This window comes from Homarus americanus, unplaced genomic scaffold (genome assembly GCF_018991925.1).
Source record: "Homarus americanus isolate GMGI-L3 unplaced genomic scaffold, GMGI_Hamer_2.0 scaffold54347, whole genome shotgun sequence".
NCBI classification, from domain to species: domain Eukaryota; kingdom Metazoa; phylum Arthropoda; class Malacostraca; order Decapoda; family Nephropidae; genus Homarus; species Homarus americanus.
Window position 1 is genome coordinate 967,794 of NW_024715291.1, and position 18,905 is coordinate 986,698.

Genomic DNA, 18,905 nt, shown 5'->3' on the forward strand with positions numbered 1-18,905 from the left:
TAATAAATACTGTACCAAATTACTATTATCATTATAAACAATGTAACTAATAACATTACATTACAGTACTGTACTGTACTGTGTAGCATTACCGTATAAGTTATTTCAAGCTTAATCCCTCCTCAAGTTAATGAGGGAAAGTAGGTTCACTGAGGTTTTAAATCAGTTAAACATCCATCTGTTTTGGAGAATTTATGCAGAATAATGACAGTAGTAATTAATTCATATACAGTAAATCCAAATATCTTTAGCTTCAGAGAAATTCAACTTTAAATTTATAATAATTCAAGTTTAATCTGTAGCATGGTAATACTGTACTTAATGATACGCTGCAAGATTATAAGAATATTTTGCCTCTTGTGACAACCAGGATCCAACAAAACTGAAAAGCCAGATAACACAAGTCTGGTGCGACTATTATATCAAAGCTAACTGTGTGTGTGTGTGACTCTGGATCCATGGAAAGTTTTCAACCATTCAGTGCTGAAGATTTTGTCAGACCCTGATAGTGACACATAACATCAATCTCCAGTGTAAGTCTTGACCCTTGATTAGAAAAGGGAAATAAACTCTGGAGCAAATCAATGGTAAACAAGACCCAGTTCCCCTGCCCCTAAGACTGGTAACCCAAGAAGACAAAGTGAACCATAATTCCTCCCAAAATAGGAAGGAAAACATGATTTCAGTAAAGGACATTATATGAGAGGCCCACATATGGCAGCTTAGTACCAACGATCAGAACTCGAGTTCAACATCTTGTGATCACGTATTCGCAACTTGGATAAACGTACAGATGGAAAGCATGTTTCAGGCCTCCTCCTGATATATGGCAATAGACAAATATTCATCCTCTCGATGAAACAGCTTGTCTCTTGAGATATAATTTTGCTAAACAGAACTGAATAATTTTTTGTACATTTGGAACTGTATGCACATATGCTTATGAAATAGAGGTACATTTGTGCTTGTGTCCTAGATAAACAGCTAAATGTACTGTACGTACTGTATAATCCAAACCTACAGGTTCCTATTCTAGTACCTGTGCTGTATAGACATTCATAGGTCAAAATTTTAAGCTTTTCTAACATTGAAGTGACAATATGACTGTACTCAATTTGTGCTGTCATGTCAGACACTAACAAGTTAAAGGCAAAAAATATTTCACATTCCCTAACAGTTCTAATAACAATCAGCAAATGAACAAAAACGGACTACTAAGGCACAGTAGTCACAAAAATAATACTATGTAGTAAATTGGATTAAATTTAAATCTAACATCTATCACTTTCTAGATGTAATTTTTTTAACTACCGGTAAAGGGGAACTGCATATCGGGTAAATAATTTCATATTCAGGTACTAGTTAATATTTTGAAAACTTTTTAAATAAAATCATACCACCGAGATGTGCCTTACAAACGATAACATTGTCCAACAGTTGACAAGAGATTATACTTTTACCCCAGCAAACATTTTTATTATTATTATTATTATTATTATTTTTTTTTTTTTTTTAAATTTCTTGTCTTGGGAGCACTGTACTGTACACCCAAAAAGACTGAGACAACAAGAGATGACTCACCTGGACGGTTCTCAGTACCATCCTTGCTTGCATTCTTGTGGTGGTGGTGGTGGCGGTGACGGTGGTGTCGAGAACGGCGGCGGTAGGCCCCTGGAACATGGACGCCAACATACATGGAATGGGCATGGTGCCCTTCCAGTTCCTCGACATTGAATGAGTGGTGCTGGGTCACGCCAGGATCCCTTGGGGGCTCCTCCTCTGGGGAAGTGGCATTACCAGTGCTCTCCATTTTCTTACTGCTGAACCCATCCATTGTTGAGGATCACAAGAAGAAAATTATACCCATTAGCAAGGCCAGGGGTGCAGACACTTCATTATATTGATACCATTACTACAATTCATATAAGCATACTAAAAAGGAGTTACTGTTCAATATTCATGACACTAATCCATCTACTGTATTTCAAAGATCTACTGACATCAAAATCCATGCACAAGTAATTTTTTATTTAATCTTGCTAAACAAACAGATCATTAAACTGTAAGCAATTTGTTTGGCATGTACACTCTGTTATACATTATCTTTATTTATATATATAAGACCACATTTATCACGCAACCATTATTAGGACCATCTCCAAAGCTGTGTTTCACCCGTCTGTAAAGTCCTGTTATTCGCAGTACATATTGAATTAAAACTAATGTGTTATGTGTGACCACATGGCACTTTTCCCAACACCTGGTTATTATACCTCATCAATCAATGAAACAAGGCCACAATTTAACAAGTAAAAGACAGAATTTATGGTAAATTGCTTCACCTATAAATTGTATCCTTGCTGCTCTCTGGCAAGAACAGTTTGGAAAATAAAAATGGCACCACTCTTTGTCAACTAATACTATATAGTTTACAGCTCTTGCAGCCATCATTTATACTGATAAACATTTACAAAGCAGTTATAACTTTGGCCACTATATTCCATTGTTTAGTTATGATACACTGTTCATAGGCATTGGAACAGACATATGGTCCTCCTGATACAGTACTAGGTGTTTACAATAATTTACAGTCAGTGACTCCCCATGAGGGATATGCACCAACAGGTGTGGTGGCGCCTCCCCAGTGACAAATACTGTATGTTCCTATGGCTATGCTTTCTGTACATGTACTCCATGGTAAGCATGTATACCAGGCATGTACCACAAGTGTCAGCAAGTACATTTGTTGACATTACAAGACAATTCCACTATACTTCCAAAACAACAATAACAAACAAAAATCAAATGTTTGTTTAGTCCATATACATTCAGTATTGTTTAGTTCCATAACTTTAATTATTCTTTATGATTTTTTAAAGTGTATATGACATGTGTCACCTTCGAGCAGGGGCCATTTTAATACAGAACAACATAACTTAATGCTGACTTAATGCCACTCTGCTTATCAAATACAACAGAACCATTCTAAAATAATTTCTGGTTGTGTATGTCTGCTGTACAGCATTCCTACTGTAAAATTACATGGATGCTGTTTTAAAACAACCCGTTTGATTATGCCATGTAATACTATACAGTAAATACATTTACTAACTCCAGTAAAATGCATATCTTAAGTGTATATAATAATAAGCATACATCAAGTTACAGTATATATTGTACAGTAGCTAAAAAAAATAATCTCTGCATGTGGGGGTCGATATGCTCCGAAATTTTACGTGTGACTAGTGACAGCCCTCATATACCAAAATTTATCGTCCATGGTCTCATATTGTTTCCCACAAAGTATGCACAGATAGTTGTTTTAGCTGCTGTACATATTATATTCACTTACAGTCTCTCCTCGACTTACGACAACCCGGACATACGACGGCCATGGGCATACAGTGGTCCCTCGGTCAACGAGCACAATCCGTTCTAGAAGGTTGCTCGTTAACCGAAAAACTCGTTAACCGAAACCATTGTTTCAATGGGTTTTTGGGTAATTGGTTCCAGCTCACCGAAAATTGCCTAAATTCAACAAAAAAGGTAGAAAAGTACACTTACTTTGAGGTGTGTATGTAGAAAGCTCCCGGATGATGATGATGGGAATTAGAATGGGGGTGGAGAAGGGAGAAGAAAAGGCATTGGGGTGGAAGAGAAGTCACCCCATGGCGCCATTTCACCCATAAAATTTTAGTTCTCTTGGTGCAATTCAAGATTATTTTCTTTAAATCAACACTGCACTGCATTATATATTGTCAATATGTAAAATAATTTCAAAATGACCAATAATTTGCTTGCAAAAACCGAAAAAAAGCATTTAGTTGAAGAGAGTCTCAAGCAAGATGTTACCTCCACTGAAAAGATACAAAGACTGACGCCTGTATGGTGTGTTGAGAGGCTGGATGGCACGCATAAAACTAGTTTCATTACCTTCAATTATGTTCAATAATTGTTAAAATGAGTAAAAAAATTCATATTAAACTTTTAAAATTATTGAATAGTATAAACTTCTTGATATTTGCTAAAATGGTAAGGAATTTAAGCCCTAGAACCGATTACTGTATTGGCGGACTAATACTACAGCTGGTGGACCGCCAAATGCAAGCGAAATCATGTTCAGGTTGGCTCGTAAGAAACTAGTTAATCGAGGGATTGCTCATTAACCGAAGTTAAGAATCTTATGGAAGGAAACTCGTTAACCGAAATCTCGTTAACCGAGGCGCTCGTTAACCGAGGGACCACTGTATAAAATATTTTTCACATTACATATTTTCGAGTCCCGACGTTAGTGATCGAGCTGTGTACTTACAAAATTTTCGTTTGTAATTGCCTTTAAAATGGCTGGCAAGCGTAAAAGTGAGAGTTTTCTTGGTGCTGCGAAGAAAAAGAGACACCCATTTTGTATTATTTTCGCCTTTTCGACTTACGACCAATTCAACTTACGACCTGGTCGTCGGGACGGAACCCCGTCGTAAGTCGAGGAGAGACTGTATGCTTATATAGTACAATACTGTACTCAACAATATGCTTATTTTTTAACTTGAACTCTTTACTGAGTTCAGTACTGTACCTGTATTACACAAATGTACTCACAACATATGGTAAATGGTGAACATAGAGAAGCATCATGTTTACAAAATAACAGAAAGCTTAAAAAGAGACAAACCTGCATGCATTTCCTCTTTTTACACTCACAAGCACACACACACGCACACCCAATCAACATTTTCGTCAGCTAGTGTTTTATGGGAGTGTAAAGGAGGTGACACTTATAGAATGACTTACTTTTTCCCCATGTTTCCACTGTCAACGCTGAGCTACTGGGGAGGGGAAAAGAACAACAAATGAAGAGAGAAAAATAGTATGGCAAAGCAACAATGCATGGCAACAATGGAGAGGGATACACGTCATTACACTGCAGAGGGTACACAGGTGTCGCTCGTCTGGTATCACTACCTGACTCATTATCACCTCCTGCTCAGACTGGGTGTGAAAATGGGCTCTACTTCACACGCTGGCCAAGAAGGAAGGAAAGCTAAACAAGCGAGCAAGATTACAATGAAAATAATGCCGAACGAGCGCCACTGCTACGCTGCTCTCACTTGCTACATGAGGAAGATATTAATCATTCTGTTTGAAAATGAAGGAATGCAAAAAAAATGAGAAAATGTTAACTATTCCATAAAGGTAATGCATAAATGTAGAATCTACTTGGTAGTTGCTACAACAAGACACCTACAAAAAGGAATGCTAAGAGTAATATCCTGCTTCCTGCCAACATTTTCACAAGAGTATGAATAAGTAACACAATGCAATTAGTGATCAATATTAAGATAAATATTGAAAACAGCAAGAATAATAAAAAAAATTACAAAATTATAAGATATTTGAAAATCACAGAAGTAGAAGTAAATGCAAAAATAATGATAAAAAAATTCAACTCGGGCAAAAGGACAGTTGAACATCAATTACTGTTGAGTATATACTGGGTTTCAGCAAAACTATCATCTGCTCATTATCAATTACAGTATGTGCTCAGGATGATCAAAAACAAAGATCAAGTTCAGGTACAAATTATTGAATATTTTACAGTACAGTAATAATAATTTCAGATCTTCTGATTTTAAATTTAATATTTAAGTGATGCAGTTTCAGAAAGTCGTTGCTTTTGAGTCACACCTGCAGTCAATTTATTTTTGCTAAGTTCTAAACTGTGTTGACACAGCTCGAATACCAGACTTATCTAAACCAAACATAATTTTTTTAATTATATTTGGTTTGTTCAGTATATTTTACAGAGCCACATGCTGTAGTTCAATGCTCCTGAGAACAATGACCAAGTCATCTTCATACACAAGAAGGCCGTGTATTTTATATGCTAGCTGTGGTTGCCCAGTTCTCCAGACAAAATAAAGTGGGAGCTGGATCCAGGTCTGTAACTGTTTTATCTCCATGTAAGGTTCAGTAATAGGTGCTCCACTGTCTCTCATTATAGTCAATATGTATCACAACCCATTCTCAAGTCATCATTCCTCATACAGTACAGTAGTTATTGCTGACAAAACAATTATAAAGACATTGAGAAAAAGAGAAAAGAGCACAATCACTACAATGACTTTTCAGTCCATACCAAACTGAGTCAGTTGGCAAAACATCTAAAACACTCTGAGCACTGTGGATGATCTACAAATGTTACCTCTACACACTGCAGGTCCTCAGTCAGTTACAACATAGAACTTTTAGTTTCCACTCCACAAAGATAAATGGCATGGTGTACCAACTTCTACAAGAGACAAAAGTTTTAGAAAAGTACCACAGCCAGGACCATCAAATAGCTTAGGCTCATGTCTGCTTAAAAAAAAAATTCAGTTATTCTGCTATGGTACTTTTCCAACGTTCTCACACCAAAGATGTTCTTCACAGCAATAATGTTTCCTTGTACAACAAAACTAGTTTCAGGGATTTTAATTTTAGAACATTTCTTAATAGAAAGTACAGTACTGGTTAAGTAGTGTGGTTTCCAAATAACTGTTGGAATTATAAAATACTGTTACTCATTCTTTAACTTATAAATTCTTAACACATATGGTGCATTATAACTTTGCAGTTCCTTTAAACAAGAAAAACAAACCAATTAACAAAACCCAAACTTACCAACATAACAGCTAAATACATTTCCCAGATTGATCACTTTATTTTATAGAAACTGGATAAAAGAAAGTGTTCCTTGCCAATAACTCTGAACCAAATATACCATTAGGATTTGGGAAAAATTACCCCCCCCCCCAATGCAGCCCCACAGCTCTAGGAAATTAATTAATCACTGCACTCTTGTATGTCAGACTTTTGAAGGAGCATATCTTTGAGCATTGCCATCTGAGTCTATATCGTACAGAACTTAAGTACAGCACAGAATTATCAATTGCAGCATCACTCAGTTGGTCTCTTCCATCTATCTGCAGTAGTTTGTTTAAACTCGTTGGGGTCACAGCTGTAACAAGAACTTTTTTGGCCCAAACCTAACGCTAAAAAGGTAATACCATAGTAAAAGACAAGGGTCTGGGTTAATCAGCTACCTAACGAAAAATATATTTAAGAAAACTTATTTCTTACCTCAAGAATATGCAAAAGTTTGCCCCATTAATACACTGTAACCATTGTCTACCAGCAACTGACCGATTTTCCTCCCTTTCCATAGGAATCTACCTAATACTGTAAAACCAAACATGACCTAACCTAAGACAACACCATGTACCTGTAATACAATATTAATCTTCCATCTAAAAAAGTTATTAACATCTGCATAAGTGTTTGTGTAGACGAAAAGGATAACACTGGTATGTCGTGTCCCATGTGTGGCAAAGATTAGTTTTAGTTACACCAAAAGGAAATTAAAAAAATAGGTTAGTGTATTTTATGTTGTTTCAAACGAATCTGACCCTCATTTCAGTCACAAATGAACCTTTTTTTTTCTAGAAAACCTACCGAACTTCCAAGCTGGGTACCCCCCACCATATTAAACAGAAAATACTAATTTTGATATCTGGTACCAATGAAAGCAACATTCTTGAAGTGTCATGTTGAAATTTTACGTTTTTTTTGTGGACATGTGAGTATGCTTGGACCAAGCAGGACAGTTGAAAACAGAGAAGGCAACAACACAAGCCGTCAACGGCAGACACCCAATGTTTGAGGGTAAATAAATTAAAAATTAAGCATTTGCACAAATACTGTACTAAAATGAACCGCATCTCGTGATTTTTTTCTTTGAAAACAATAGTTTAAGATGGCAAAATTATCGTTTTGGTCACCCAGCGAATTTTAAGGAGTAGTTTAGACAATTCTAAGCCACTTTTCTTCTATATTCTTTCCTTCGGAAATTTATATTTTTAAAGTATTTTAATCGATAAAATTACCAACAATATTACTTGTTTAGTTTAAAGTGGGTAGGGCTTGGAAGAAAGGGGGAAAATGTAGGGTAAAATACTAAACAAACTTTTGAAAACCTGACCTAACGTTTCCCACCCTTTAAAAATCCTAAAACTATAAAATATTTAACATATTCATGTTTTCGGTGTTCAGTATGTGATGGTATTGTTTCAGGGGTGTCGGAATTTCCGACTCTTGTTTATCGAACACGACGTAGTCGGTAAGCCGTGACGTCACTGCTCCGACTGTCGGTAAATTACCGACTTGAGGAAATGTGCTTTTTCGTGGCTAAAATACCATATAGAATACAAAGAAATAAAATGTATATGTATTTAATTACCTTACCTACATTTTACTAGCGATATTTTAGCAGAATTATATTTTTTATGTATTGTCAAAATAAAATTGTTGGAATGTTTTGGTTATTTTTTTATTCAGTATTATCGAAAAGTAATACAAATTACAATTGATAAACTACAAATCTAATGTGATCTCATATAACACTCTGAATGGTGTATAATGCAGTGTTTATTATTCAGAAATTTATAAAACTAATGACAGGAACAATGAAATTCACTGAGTATGAGGACTACTCTGGGATCTTCGTTACCCCTCACCACACATTATATTACGTCATGATCTCGCAACCAATCACAACGCGAGCAGTTGAACCAATCAGCGTGTTCAGTGAAGAAGAGTCGGACATTCCGTCAACCTTACTTTATAGTATATTGTTTTCGATGTTCAGATAAGGAGGGAAACAAACTCGCAAGTGATTCTTAACATTTTTACAAGTTAGGAAAAGTTTGGTAAGGTTTTCAAAGGTTTGTTTTGTGTTTTTTAGTATTTTACCCCACCTTTTCCCTCTACTTCAAAGCCCTGCCTACTTTGAACAAGTAATATACAGCATTGTAATTGGTAATTTTATTGGTTAAAATACTCGAAAAATATAAATTTCTTACGGACACACTATAAAGGAAAAGATTCTTAGAATTGTCTAAACTACTGATTCCAAAACTTAAAATCTTGTAATTCGTTTAGACAATTTTCAGACACTTCTCTTTTGTTTCCCTCGCAAACGACCTAAAACAGACATTTAATGCCATTCCCCCTCCCCCCACAACTAGAAGTTTGGTAAGGTTAGGTAGGTTTCGTTAGTCAGGATAACTTAATTAGTAATACGTGGTTGATAGCACTAACCAAACCTACCTAACCTTACCAAACTTCCTAACTGGAGGAGAGGGACATTAAATACTCTATCTCGGTTCTAGGTCGTTTGCGAGGGAAACTTCAAAGAAGAAAATTATCTTAGAATTGTCTAAACTACCGTTTGCAAAGAAAAATCACGAGATTTGGTTGGTGAACACAAATGCAATAATAGCTTCTCGTAGTTTTTGGATTTTCAACTCCCAAAACTGTATCTCGGTTGTGAGTAAAGACCGCCTAGTGTCATGGATGAAAATAGTCTTGTTTTTGTCTAAACTTGTCCTTATTAATAAAAAAATATAGAATTATGTACTCTATTATAAATTAACCCTGGAAAAATAACTAAATAATACAATGCATACCGTCTCCTCCACCTTTACCCAATTTTGTTATACAGCACTAGCATGTGCTCTAGCAATGTGAATAGTCGATATATCTTGATGTGCCTTGTGCCTGTCCAGACATTTTTCTGGAGACATTATTTACATTTGGCGACGGCCTTACAGGTAAATTGCAGACTAGTGGCAATTTGTTTTGTCTCACCACAGGAAGATAATTCCAACACATAAAAGGATAAGTGTACACCATATACAACAAAAACACAACACCGCACATTACGAGTCAGGGCCGTGAACCAAAAGGTGTTAAAAAGTAGTCAGCAGTTCTGTGAACAGTGAGACATTGTATACTCGTAAAATAGTCATAAACGTGGTCTTCCGCCAGGTTTTCGCGCATGTACGGCAGGTCGTGGAACAGTGAAGAATATGAGATACACGACCAAAGACAGACATGTTAATTTGACCTGATTTTTCACTGAACAAAAATATATGGATACAACAAATCACAGACATGGGCCTTTTTTTATATATAGTTGGTATAATGTTCATGCCATATTAATACATTGCCATTCACCAGTTTTCCGTAATTCTAACACAATACTTTGGGGGTCAATTAATTATTGACTGACAGTCAACATTTTTTTTCAGTTCAGTGACAAAATTAACCAATTGTAATTTTATTTCCGCTTTGGCCTATTTATTTTAGTGCCTATTTTTCCATAAACTTTTATCAAAAAATTACAAGGTATATAAAAATATCACTATATTGCTAAATAATTTAACTGCGCTCTAATTTAAAAAATTGCCATGATACTGATGATCCACGTTTTCTATAGCTAGCTTGTGTCAACAATAAGTCTTGGATTTCATTAGTCTTCCTTCATCCAAGATCAGCTAAACTGCTAAACACACTGCGGTGGGTTAAAACTAGCCAGTGCAGTTTAAAAGTCTACACCAAGGAAACCGAATGATTATAAATCTGTTTAACACTGTTCAAAGGATAGGTGAGTGTTCGTATTTAAACACTCAAGTTATTGTTGCCTCATTTAGCGGTAGTGGCGTTCATTCCCGTAACTAGAAAGTCACAGCACTAAAATTGGCAAATGACCGAACCATGGTAACGTGCGTTTCAATACTAAGATCTTTAAATTATGGTATGCCCGCTTGTTTATGTCGTCGGCAAAAAACACCACTATTGGTGATAAATATTTCCACGCCGCCACATAACTACCTGGAAAGAGGACAGTGGCAAGTTACTCATACTTAGTTACTGATATCACGTTTTTCTCCATTCTAATGTCTTTACGCTTTTTCTTTCTCGAGCATAAGCTTCTTTCTCACAACCATGTTTAGCAATGTAAAAGTCGGACAATTTGAATACCCGTTTAAAAAAAAAATACCACATTGGGAGTTGTTCATCGCAAAAGGTCGATAAAAGCAAGTTGATGACCATCTCCCGCAACGTTTCTCAATGATAACAGTAACATGTAGACATAAAATGGTCAACACTGCTTGGAAATTTACCCAAGCAAACAAAGAGGTCCTGAATCCCATGTGCCCATGTAGTGTGGGCACGCGCTATGTCTCATACTCGAGGACTGTTACTGGAACTGTACTCCAAGTGAAATCGTTCACAAATGAAACGAGCAATAGATCCACTAAAGACCATAATTTCACGATTCTAAAAATGGGATCATACCCAGTACCAAATTCTGCTGAGCTATTACAGTGTCGAAAAAAATATCCGCTCTAAAAAATTACCGCGTTCATTGTAGGATAGATGGACACATCCGAAGCTTGATATTAAATATCCCGCGAAAGTGTTCTGGAGTACAATTACGATGACTTGTATACCATGTTTGCCTTCACTGACTATATTTACCTTGAACACAGGCTCGTTCTCACTTATACGACCCAAATATTTCCTACATACAATAAAATCCACTGGGCAACTGTAATATACATTTGGAAGAGCCATAACATTAGACCGTGATGACAGAGAACGCTGGGTATTTGATACACCCCTGATCATGTGATGTATACACTATTTACATAGGTACCAATTCTGGCTAAAATCCAAAAGTTCAAGCTACCGCGACCGTTTTGGCTCCTTTTTGCCACATGGACAGAGGGGGAACCGCCAGCCAGCCCATAACACTTCATCCCCCGCTACAGATACGAGGAAAGTATACTCTGGGGTGTAACAACCGTACTGAAAATACATTATCACGATGGTCCAACAAGTTCGCGCCTCTTTTCAAAGGGTGAAGTGTGGATACCTACGTTATTATTTTAAGTCACTTTCTACACTTGTCTTGCACAACTATCACATCATATCCGCTAGTTCTCTAAGTTCTGCTAAGTACTCCTTCATATACCACACACAAGAATGGGCGGGAATAAATATAACGGAGAAATAGATATAAATAGACAGATATACAACTTCCATGTCCATTTGCATACAAATAACCTGAACACTAAGTAGGCCAACTTGTTAAACAAGATCGTTCGATTTACAAAAACATTATCATCCATCCAGAATTCTCGTAAGCTCTGGTTAAAATTTCCTTGACTGGAGACGTAAGAACGCATCTAAGCGGCTCATTAAAGTTTGAAAATATAAATAGCGTTCAAGATAACAGCAAACTTACAATCACACTCGGTACGTACATTAATTTTCCTGAAGACCAGTTAGAGACAAAATTACCTTACAAAATCTTTGTGAACTAGGACCCCGGATTCTGAAATGAGATTCGCAAGTTTAATCTTCGCACTTGGAAAAGAGGGAACATCATTCTGCCAGGTCACTGAATCTGCATTGTAATCGCGATGTCAATTTGGCTGTCATCTTGGTGTTGCACCTTACTTGAACCAGTTGGATACGTCAAGTTTGGGGGAAAATATGACGTACGACGCTTCTGAGAACCTATGCCCTGGTCTCAGATTCTCAAACGACTCTAAATTATTTTTCCCAAGTGGTCATCTATGAAGGCATTTAATTAAACCCACTTCAGGTAAAACTAAAACTCAATCGTGACACGATACCCCCCCCCCTCTTATTCCCAGTAGAGACTAAACTTTTGTTGTACAAATCTGAGAATATGTGGCCTGAACTAAGAAAGAAAACATACATACATACTTGGGTAGAGCGGTGGATAGAAGAGCGGCCGTGGGTAGGGTGAGGAGGCAGGCGTGCACTGGCATCAACAACACAACATAAAGTACCAACTTACCTAGTAGGTGAAACCGAGGGTAACTCAAGAGAGTTAGTTTGTAGTGACGTTGCTTTAGGCGACTGTGCTCATCTGCAAAAGAAACAGTACAAGTTAGAACATACAAGATTAAGTCAATAGTTTTTTGGGGCAGTTGTGTATTTTCCGCCAGGTGCCTTTATTACAATACACGTAAACATGTAAGAATAGATTGGCCCGACAGTCTCAAATAACAACACTTAGTAACCACACAGAAACCCCCCGAACTCTCTCGAATCTCTTCCATTAAAATTATGAAAAATAAAATTATAAGAATATGTAAATTTGTTACCTACAGGGTCATTAGTTAAGTTCTGCCATTAATAGCTAATGTTGGACACGTCACTTGTGGCTAAATAAAACATGAACCTCCCATATTACTTGGGTACCTACTGTGTTACGTCATAGTAAGATCCTTTGACTGGTGAACTCAGTGTCAAGGTCTTCACATCACAGAACATATCCCCCCCACACATAACGGCCCGGACATGAATACCGCCGGCAATTAAAATGGGCCCCTGTACTTGTAGGGCCCTAACCTAATCATAAAGGATAGTAGTCCATTGAAACTGGGCACAATAATAATGGTTAGGATACACTGTGGATACACAGACTTGTCTACAGGTAATTTTTAACGGGGGATAAGCGGTGCACGGTCCTGACGGGCTCCCCTACCCCGTCCATATTAGACAGGTCCACGGTAGTCAACCGAGGCATGGATGGTGTGACTAAGGCACTGATATATTTGAGGTGTTCTGGAGCACTACCATTTATAAGACCAAGTTTAAAATATTTTACTCTGCAGTCAACAGGAAGTAAAACAACACTGCTAAAGTGTTGAAAACCGACAGGTGTTCTGGGAGGAGCATTAATAGTATATATTACTATGTTGATTTGTATAATATCCATCCTGCCCTTCAATTACTTTGTAAGACAACTGTACTATACCAGGATAAACAGGCACAATCGAAATGACATTGAATCAAAGTTGAAACGATTTTTTTTTCGATCGAAATTTTCGGGTGTGCCAGTCACGGTTCAAGTTTATCAGCACTTTTAGAAAGCACCTTTGAATCTTGATGCTGCTCTCTTTATCTTTATCTTTATATTATTAAAATATAAAATAAATCATTAAACTAGTTTACTTGCACATTTACACGAGAGTTGACAGAGGAAAAAGACGAGTTTTTCAGCCAAGTTACAAGTCAGATTATTACGAGTCTCATCTAAAGTCGCAAGTCAAGAAGAGGCAAGTCTTGAGTCAAGTCACGTCATATTACACCCAAGTCCAAGTCAAGTTTCAGGTCAACAAAATGTGAACTCGAGTTGGAGTCGCAGACTCAAGTCTCCAACTCTGGGCATACGCGTAGATTCAAAGCACATCAACAAACCGGCACAGAGTTCCTTTATAACATTATTTGTCCATTACTAGATACAAATTACGATGAAAACACGGTAACTCCTGTGAACATCCGGCTCCCACGGGGCCAAACTAATCATCTGACATAAAAATAATACAATCGGGTTGATGAGGTCATGTTAGACGAAGGCTATATGCTATAATAGGCTGGATTATGAGTCGGTTAGGTTAAGTTTGATAGTTGTTCAGGCCCAGTTAAGTTTACCTAAGTTGGGTTAGGAGCTGGATTGGTTAGGGGTTAGTTACACCATGTTGGATAGATGGTGGTTACGTGAAGGTAGACTCCCGGTCCGGGTAAGAAGTCCTGTGGACATACCACGAATGAAAATATTTTCCCAACTTGATACCTACTGATAGCCATGGTATCCGTAATGCTCACAATATTCCCGTTTGGTTTGGGTTCTACCTTGACTTATATGGATTTTAAAATGGTCAAACAAATCGCTGTGAATGTGTCATAAATTACAAGAAGAATGCAACGTATCTTATCAGTTATCAACAACTGGTAATCCATCCAGGAATAACAACACAACGTTATCGTAAAATGTTCGTTACGAAGGCTGATTACACACACACACACACACACACACACACACACACACACACACACACACACACAGAGAACAAGTCATTAAAGACAGGACGATGTTCATCTTGACACGACGTCAACACTCAATCATTATTGAACTAAATCTGTTTTTAGCACCAACGAGCGAGGACCCAAAACATTAGTTTAAAGTGCTCAGAAGTTCCATCCTGATAAATTCAGACATAGTTCATTAATGAAAGTAGTATTAGACTATGCAATCGGTATTAAAGGATACAGTGGCCAGCACAGAACTTGATGCCTTCACTTCCCAACTGTAAAGTTAGGTACTCATAGACAACTGGGTGGACTGGAGGTTCTCCGGATCAAGCCAGTGACTCAAGACTGGAGGCGAGCACTGTACCACTCGGCCGCCGTACCACTAGTTCTCTGATGGTATTTGTAAATTCATCAAAGTTTAAGGCCATAGCAGACTCTCCGCTACCAAAGTAAATTAAAATAAAACAAACCATTGCTTAGGGCGAGACCTAGAAAGACACTTTACCACAGGAAGTTATGAACGGTCTTCTGTTTCCTGCAACACTGATCAGATGCTGTTAACATTTGGATGTTTTCTGACAAGATGGTGTGATTTAATAACCCTAAGTCATGCGGTGATCCTGGATGCATGGTGGTGAATGTATCTGAAGTATTGCTAGAACAAATAAACACGAGCACACGCCTGCAGCCAAGGTCGTAAACTTTGATTCTTTGCTGTTAATCTATTTTCACTGTGGATTAATCATGGTGTACCTCAATCATTAATATATATGCAGCTTTCTGTATGGTATATATATTACAAATTTATTAAACCGACAATTTCTAGATATTACCTGTAACACCGTATGATTACACAGACCAAAGGGCTAGTGTCTCCCTCGCCCGGGCCGGTGGTACACTACTACTACCTACTGATAATACATGTGTAATATAACGTGAAATCTGGCAAGATACATTCACCTTGCTTCACCTATCCCTTAACACACCTTCACACTACAACTACCACAACCTAACACTACAACGTAATAACACAACCTAACACTATAATAACCACAATCTAACATTACAATAACCACAACCTATCACTACAGCTTAACACCACACCCACTACTACAATAACCACAACCTATCACTACAGCTTAACACCACACCCACTACTACAATAACCACAACCTATCACTACAGCTTAACACCACACCCACTACTACAATAACCACAACCTATCACTACAGCTTAACACCACACCCACCACAACCTAACACTATAGCCAACACAACCTAAAATTACGAAGTGCACAACCTAACAAAACCACCATATCGACATGACCCAACTCTCGCATATCTTGACCTAAAACAACCTAGCTTTCCCACCACAGTAGCCTACATGACCTAATTCTCACACCTCCCACACCCTTGCCGCGACCAATATTACATGTAACCCCTTCTCAAGTCCCTACCACTACGTTTTTCTATAAATTCTCCATTACTCAGCCGTTTTCCTGAAGTAGCAAAGACCAGTCCGCTCACTGTAGTACGAATTAATGTTATATACAAATCTGAACACATGGAGTTACTGTACTAGCCTGCTTCCCCTTCTCTCTCAGCGTTAACTTATTCTCCCTCACAGTCATACTACAAAATCACTAACCACAGAACACCCGAGGATGCCAGTGAAAATAACCAGTAACCTTCATGGTAATATGCTTCGTGTCAGTGACCTCTGCACCCCCTCCCCATCAACACTTGTTCTATAAGGGATGTGATGTGTCGATGGTTTTGAATCCATACTTACCTAGCCCTTAAGTCAGGGACCCATTAGGACTGAATCACAATCTTAACGGTTAGTTTAGGTTTGACACTACGTGTTCGGTTACCATAGGAGGGAACAGGTAAGAGCCGATGATGATTCAAAGAAAGATCGTTTGAGAAATTATGTCTGCCGTAGCTTAACCGTGGAAAATGTTAAGCAATAATGTATGCAATAATGCAGTTCCGCCTCGATTTCCCTACAAACAGTGAACTGGTGACATACTCTTGTACCAAATTACTCATTTCCGGAGACCATTTCTTTAGACTGGGCCATTATTACAGTGCACCGTTTGTCAATATTGTCTCTGGCTAAATAAAGTGTCAGTAGGCGAGCCTTGCTTACAGCGTCACACACTGAGTAGTCTCCCTAATAAGAGTGTTGAACATTACGGAATAGCATCACTTTCTCCTGTCCTTGAAAAACACGAGAAAAACACCGCGTTTGTGGGCGTCTGCCTGTTGTTGTCATTTTTCTTTAAGACAAAAACATTCATTAATTGGTGCTTTAGCCAGCTCTGTGAATAATATAATTATCCTAATCCAGGTTGTGACATCATTCACGTTTGTGTGTACCAATATATATATATATATATATATATATATATATATATATATATATATATATATATATATATATATATATATATATATATATATATATATAACTTCATTTTAGTCCATATAACACGCGGATTTGAACATATAATCAACGACCTCACCAGCCATTAGGTCGAGGGTTCGACCTACTGTAATGTATATGACAGTAATGTATATGATACACACGAGTAAGTGTATTACTACACTAGTGCGCCTGCCAGTGACTTTAGTTAGTTCTATAACTTAAGATACATTTTTAGTTTGTGTTCCGAAGCATTCAAATTTAGTTATTTATTTTTCATTGTGGCTTTTTTGCACTGAAAACCACTTTTGAGTGAGAGAGAGAGAGAGAGAGAGATCGACGTGTAAAAACCTCGTCTGAACACATGCATCTTTACAGCACGCATATCCCTCACGAAAAAGAGGTCTTAGTAAACTTCCCAGAAAATACTGTAAGAGTTAAATGTCACGAGAGCGTCAGAGTACACATAGGAACACCACGGTGATGTAATATGTGGATCAAATTCTACGCGGAACAGAAACAACCTCTTCCATTTAGGCAACTTTTCAAATGCTAAAGTTCAGCTCTGAGGATGAACAAGCAAGACAACGGTGCAAGCAACGAACAATGAGTAGCATTTATAAGAACCAACTAATACAATGTAGTGACGCATCGCTTCACCAAAGTGTCAGGTATTTATCGTTTTATTACATATAATTATCAGCTCAGACTAAGCCAAACGCACATGATAAAGACGGTCACCAGGAATCTACTGACGTCAGCCTCCAACAATGTTAGGACCTGAGCGTTTCACAATACAATGGGGGACTTAAATATTATACCCAAGTGATTTACAGGTAATGACACCATGAGAAAAGAAAAAAATGGCTGTTTTGTAGCTGTAGTGTAAATCATACGAGATTGTAGAAAATAGTATTATTTCAGACAGGTTACTACACTACTTTACTATGTCCTAACATAGTTAGAACCTATGCTATTTATCATCTTTAATACTACACTTGCCAGTTGTCTTAGTCTAATAAAGTCTTAAGCAAAACGCACATGATGCAAGGCTAACATGTTGAATTTACGTAATACCGGTGTTGCCAACGTGCAAAGTAAATAAGGTAGATAAATATTGATTTCACTTACATCGGCAAACAAATTTACATTGGTTCGTCATGATTACAGACAATACAGGTATACCTATTATAAAGATAGGTAAACAATGAGTCAAGTCAGCCAAGGATTGCCCAGGTGACGTTTAAAGCTTACTTCATGAGGTCTGCATATGTGAGGATGGAGAAACTACTTCAGATTGGCGAGTCTTACCACAATTAAAAATAAAAACCCTACAACAATAACTATCTGCAAGGAAAGCTGTTGGGAGCTGAGCTTTTCCCCGACACCATACAAACACTTCACGCAGAAGCATCATAACTGAAACACTGATGATTTGATTTTACTTTAATTTATTGAATAAATATTCATACAGTACAATACTGTATATGCATACATAAACAAACATTTGTTGAGGATAACACAAAGTATTAGTAATACTTATTTCCAATGTGATTCTATGTAAAACTCGCATTAATATCACCGTCAGTTTACCGAACAGTTACAAAACGGAGTGCATGTCAGACCACCACCAATACTGTAGTCAGTTCGATTTAATATTGTTAGTCCTTTTGCTGATTTAACTCGGTTGTAAGGGGAGATCCGTGAATGCTCATTGTTCTTACTAGGAAACGCAACACAGCTCC

At 37.4% G+C, this 18,905-nt stretch overlaps 1 protein-coding gene across 1 annotated transcript in view; it reads right to left on the reverse strand.

Moving 5' to 3' along the window:
* LOC121857503 (sodium bicarbonate cotransporter 3-like) overlaps nt 1-18,905 on the reverse strand; it is a 104,089-nt gene that overhangs the window by 82,358 nt on the left and 2,826 nt on the right. The window contains 3 exon segments of the mRNA XM_042353590.1: nt 1,582-1,820; nt 4,789-4,823; nt 12,710-12,781. Coding sequence (XP_042209524.1) covers nt 1,582-1,820; nt 4,789-4,799 — 250 coding nt within the window. The 5' untranslated portion in view covers nt 4,800-4,823; nt 12,710-12,781.